The following is a 5,470-nucleotide window of genomic DNA, read 5'->3' on the forward strand; positions in this document are numbered from 1 at the left end:
CACCCTCCATGCTGCAACCTCCTTTCAGGTAGTTGTAGAGAGCAAAAAGGTCTCCCCTCCGTCTCCTTTTCTCCAGGCTAAACACCCCGGGGTCCCTCAGCTGCTCCTCAGAAGACTTGTGCTCCAGACCCTCAACAGCCTTGTCCCCTCCTCTGCACTCACTCCAGCACCTCAAGGTCTTTCCTACAGTGAGGAACCCAAAACCGAACTGAGGATTCGAGTTGTGTCCTCACCAGTACCAAGTAGAAGGGGATGATCGCTGCCCCGGTTCTGCCCACTACACTATTCTTGATGCACACTAGGAGGCCATTGGCCTTTTGGCCACCTGGGCACACGCTGGCTCATGTTCAGCACCTGTCAATCGACACCTCCAGGTCTTTTTCCCCCAGGCAGCTTTCCAGCCACTCTTCCCCAAGCCTGTATTGTTGCAGGGGATTGTTACGACCCAAGTGCAGGACCCGGCACTTGGCCTTGTTGAACCTCATACAATTGACCTCAGTCAGGCAAGATCCCTCTGTATGGCCTTCCCACCCTCCAGCAGATCAACACTCCCACCCAATTTCGTGTCATCTGCAAACTTACTAAGGGTGCACTCGATCCCCTCATCCAGATCATTGACAAAGAGATTAAACAGAACTGGCCCCAATACTGAGCCCTGGGAACACCACTAGTGACCGACCGCCAACTGGGGTTGGCTCCGTTCACCACAACTCTTTGGGCCCAGCCCTCCAGCCAATTCTTTATCCATCACAGATACACCCATCCAGGCCATGAGCTGCAGCTTCTCCAGGAGATGCTGTGGGATACGGTGTCAAAGGCTTTACTGAAGTCTGAGTGCACAACATCCACAGGCTGTGTGGTGGATTCACTCCCCCACGACAGACTTTCCCTCATCTGCTAAGCCGGTCACCTTGTCACAGAAGGAGATCAGGTTGGTCAAGCAGGACCTGCCTTTCATAAAGCCATGCTGATTGGGCCCGACTGCTCGTCTCGTATGTGTGACCTCCCAGTCCTTTCCCAGCCCTGTTCCTGCTGTTGGCCTGTCCCCTGCAGGGGCACAAGTGACTCACAGTCCCCTCCACAGCCATTGGCTTCCTACTGGACTATGAGTTCCTGAGACACAGCTGAGCACATGACATCGTACCCAGCCATCGCCCTCCTTGTGCTCCAGTGTGTGAGCAGGTAAAACTAAGCTGGTTTCATCAAATGTATCTAATAGATTTCCTATCAAGGGTTTGAGTGGAGAAACGTTCCTCAGAGGAGCTGCTGTATTTACACTGGGGCATTTTATGTCTCTGCTTCTGCCTCTTTTTCTTTCTTCTTCCTCTGTCTATTTGACATGAAAGAGCTCTCCAAGGAAAAGATTCATGGAATCCTACAATAAGGCGGGTTGGAAGAGACCCCTGAACACCATCTCTGTCCCACTGACCTTTATGGCACCTGAAGGAAGAGCTGATAGCATTTGTGCTCCCTTGGGTTCATCTTACCACATGCACACAGTGGACAGGCACATGATGTGTATGCTTACAACTCATCTGTACAATGAAAACATGGAATCATAGAATATCCTGAGTTGGAAGTGACCCACCAGAATCATGGAGTCCAATTCCTGTCTCTGCACAGGACAACCACACAGTTCACACCGTGTGTCTGAGGGCTTTGTCCAGTCTCTTCTTGAACACTGTCAGGCTTGGGGCCGTGACACCTCCCTGGGGAGCCTGTTCAGTGTCCAGCACCTCTGGGTGAAAAACCTTTTCTGCATGTCCAACTGACCCTCCCCTGGCACATCTTTCTTACATTCCCTTGGGTTCTGTCACTGGTCACCACAGAGAAGAGCTCAGTACCTACCCTTCCTTCTCCCCTTGTGAGGAAGCTGTAGCCACCATGAGGTCTCCTTTTAGTGTTTTCCTCAGCTCTGATGCTGAGAAACCCCTTGGTTTGCTCTCTGAAGCAGAAAGGAGAAGCCATGACCTCCAGGCAATGGGAAGGGGGATCCTGTCCCTCACACACGGCTCAGGGCTCTTCCTGGGACTGTGGGATGTGGGTGTGCAAGGCCGAGGGAAGGACAACACTGGTACAACACCTTCCAGCTTCCCCATGGGGCTGCAAGGAGGCAACAAGGCCCCAGTGCCATGAGGACAACATGTCTTCTCCTGGGCCTCAGTGGCAGAGACAACTGCCATGGCCAAGGGGACAGAGACCTGGGTTCTGTTGGTCCCTTCCAGTCTCACCAGTGCCCTTTGCCATCCCCATCACAGGCTGTTCTACACGGTCCTACACCTGCCCCTCTTCCCCTGCAGGCTGCAGACACCCATCTCGCTTCCTCTCCTTGTTCAAATTTGTCAAATATCTTTTTTAGTAACAATGTGAAGTGAAAAGCACTCCTCACTGGAACTGCTGTATTTATGTTAACACCTTCTATATCTCCTCTTCTGCCTTTTTATTTTTTTTTACGATTCCTCTACCTATTGTCTCTCCAGAAACCTCTCCAAAGCAATTATTATTTCAAATCACAGAATAACTCAGGTTTGAAGAGAGCCCTTGTCTTGCTCATCTTGTCTCACTCATCTTGTCTCACTCTCCTGCTCAGGGCAGGGTGAACCAGGGGAGATTGCTCACGGCGCCCACCCAAGTTTGCATCATCCACAAAGGAGCTGAAAGTACACTCTGTTACATCATAGAACTGGAGAATAAAGATGTTCAACAGCGTTGGCCCAAGTGCTGGTCACTGAGAGATGACACTGGTAACTGGCTGCACGGAGGACTTTGTACCACTGATGATATTTGGGCTTGATGGTTCAGCCAACTTCCCACCCAGCATCCACTTCTTGAGCCCCATCAGCACCACTCTGCCCAGAAGCACACCATGTCTGAGGCCTTGCAAACGCCCTGTACACAACATGCCTTTCTTGCCCCTCTCCATTGGGGTTCAGCAATCCCTTCCTTGTCCTTCACGTTCCTGGAAATGGCTGCAGGAGGACATGTCCCATCCCCTTCTCAGGGAGGGAGGTAGGGTGGCCAGCCTGTTATTCTCCCAGTTCTTAGTCCAGCTCTTCTTGAAGATGGCTCTGAGGTCTGCGTTTCCTAAGGACCCCAGAACCATTCTGGTGTCTATGTCACTTTCGAGAGCACAATCCAGAATCGCGGGCAAGGGCGACATAGCAGACTGGAGCACTTGCAATGAGCCTGTCCAAGGCAGCTGAGATCAATCTCACTGGGCCACTGGGGTTTGTTCCTGGAGTCACACACAGAAATACCAGGGTTCCGTCAAGCATTGACATCTGAGCTGGCCTCATGGGCTCCTTCTGCACCCAGGGATCTTCAGAGACAGAGTCTCTCCATTTTACACACAGAGGCGGGAGTCACAGTGTCTCTCAGGCCTCCTGTTGCCACTCCCAAAGGACAGGAGGCACCTCAGCCCTGTGGTGTGTCACCCTGCTCTGCACTCATCTGAGATGTCCCACGTCATGAGGAATGGACACGGGGACCTCAGTCCAAGGAAGCACATCCCAGTGCTGCATTCAGGTGGTTTCCCACGGGATGTTCCTCCCAATATGAAGTGACCTCAAGACCTTGTCTGTGCCACAGGCCTTCAGGGAACCCCAAGGAATAGTTGATGGTGTTTGTGCTCACTCGCGTTCATGTCACCTCACGTACACGATGTGCGTGCTCACATCTCATCTGTACAATACAAACTTGGACTGCTGACCTACTCATTCAGTGTAATTCCATGGAGGGAAGAACAACCTCTGTGAGCTGGGGAGGGAGGCCAGGGCTGGAAAGGGAGGTTGTGAGGGGCCAGTCCATGACGATGCCCTGGGGCAGCTTCCGCGGGGTGTCCAGTGCACAGGGGCACAGCCCAGCCCCTGCTCTGCTGGTCCTGCAGGTCTCTGGCAGGAGGCCTGGCTGTGAGAGGACACTGCTGAGTGCCCAGCCCTGCACACACACACTGTGTGTGCTGTACACTGGTGTTTGCATCTGTGGCCACTTTTGTGGGCAAGTTTTTGAGAGAAGGTTTGTAAGAAGACCTAAGCCTTCCGGCACTGCCCTGAGGAGATCACTCTTCTTTATAGAAGTACTGTTACAGAGGCCAGCTCTGTCACACAAGTGCCCATTGCCTGTCCCTGCCTGCGCTCACAGGACTGACACACAGCAGGATGGTGACCAGGCTGCCAGAGCACTCAGGCCTTGCACCAACACAAGGGATGAGAAGGAGAGTGTGGGAGTGGAACGAGAACAGCTCTGGAAGGCCAAGCGCTGGTGCTCCCTGGCAGTGCTGCCAAGCGAGAGCTCTTTCCCCTTCCACCCATACACACAGGAACTGTCCCTGCAGCTTGAAAAAGGTCTTGGAGTTCGGATGTCAGCAGAAAACAGTTTGCCGGAGAGCCCTTTATTTTGCTTAAACACAGGGAGCATGATTCCTCATGGACACAGACACTCAGTGAGAAAAGAAAAGCAGGCAGTGAACTAAAAATGGAATTACAGTATTATCATAAGAGAAAAACACAACTAGAGACAAAAAATACTGCACACAGGATGAACCTGCAATGAGTTAGACTATAACTTGTTTGTAGAAGAAGACAGAGACAGTTTATAGCTTCGGAAGAAATCCAGTCATCAGTTTCCACAGGGCATCCTTGAGCTCCTGGTTCCTCATGCTGTAGATGAGGGGGTTCACTGCTGGAGGAACCACCGAGTACAGAACAGACACCACCAGGTCCAGGGATGGGGAAGAGATGGAGGGGGGTTTCAGATAGGCAAACATGGCAGTGACGACAAACAGGGAGACCACGGCCAGGTGAGGGAGGCACGTGGAAAAGGCTTTGTGCCGTCCCTGCTCAGAGGGGATCCTCAGCACGGCCCTGAAGATCTGCACATAGGACAGCACAATGAATACAAAACACCCAAATATTACTAAGAGAGTAAACACAGAAAGCCAAACTTCCCTGAGGGAGGCATCTGAGCAGGAGAGCTTGAGGATCTGGGGGATTTCGCAGAAGAACTGGTCCAGGGCATTGCCCTTGCACAGTGGCAGTGAAAATGTATTGGCCGTGTGCAGCAGAGCACTGAGAAACCCACTGGCCCAGGCAGCTGCTGCCATGCGGACACAAGCTCTGCTGCCCAGGAGGGTCCCGTAGTGCAGGGGTTTGCAGATGGCAACGTAGCGGTCGTACGACATGACAGTGAGAAGTGAATACTCTGCACCAACCAAAAAGGCAAATGTTAAGACTTGAGCAGTGCATCCTTGATAGGAGATGGCCCTGGTGTCCCAGAGGGAATTGGCCATGGATTTGGGGACAATGGTGGAGATGCAGCCCAGGTCGAGGAGGGCAAGGTTGAGCAGGAAGAAGTACATGGGGGTGTGGAGGTGCTGGTCACAGGCTATGGTGGTGATGATGAGGCCGTTGCCCAGGAGGGCAGCCAGGTAGATGCCCAGGAAGAGCCAGAAGTGCAAGAGCTGCAGCTCCCG

General features: G+C 52.6%; 1 protein-coding gene across 1 annotated transcript; it reads right to left on the reverse strand.

The window, feature by feature from the left end:
- Nucleotides 1–2,560: 2,560 nt before the first annotated feature.
- On the reverse strand, nucleotides 2,561–5,143 carry LOC136001054 (olfactory receptor 14J1-like; the record flags this gene model as incomplete). The annotated part of the gene is made up of 2 exons (XM_065655101.1): nucleotides 2,561–2,683; nucleotides 4,682–5,143. Coding segments are annotated over 2 exons (585 nt in total), but the record flags the coding sequence as incomplete, so codon positions are not given.
- Between the last annotated feature and the right edge of the window lie 327 nt (nucleotides 5,144–5,470).

The sequence above is a fragment of the Caloenas nicobarica genome, chromosome 37 (genome assembly GCF_036013445.1).
Source record: "Caloenas nicobarica isolate bCalNic1 chromosome 37, bCalNic1.hap1, whole genome shotgun sequence".
Classification (NCBI taxonomy): Eukaryota; Metazoa; Chordata; class Aves; order Columbiformes; family Columbidae; genus Caloenas; species Caloenas nicobarica.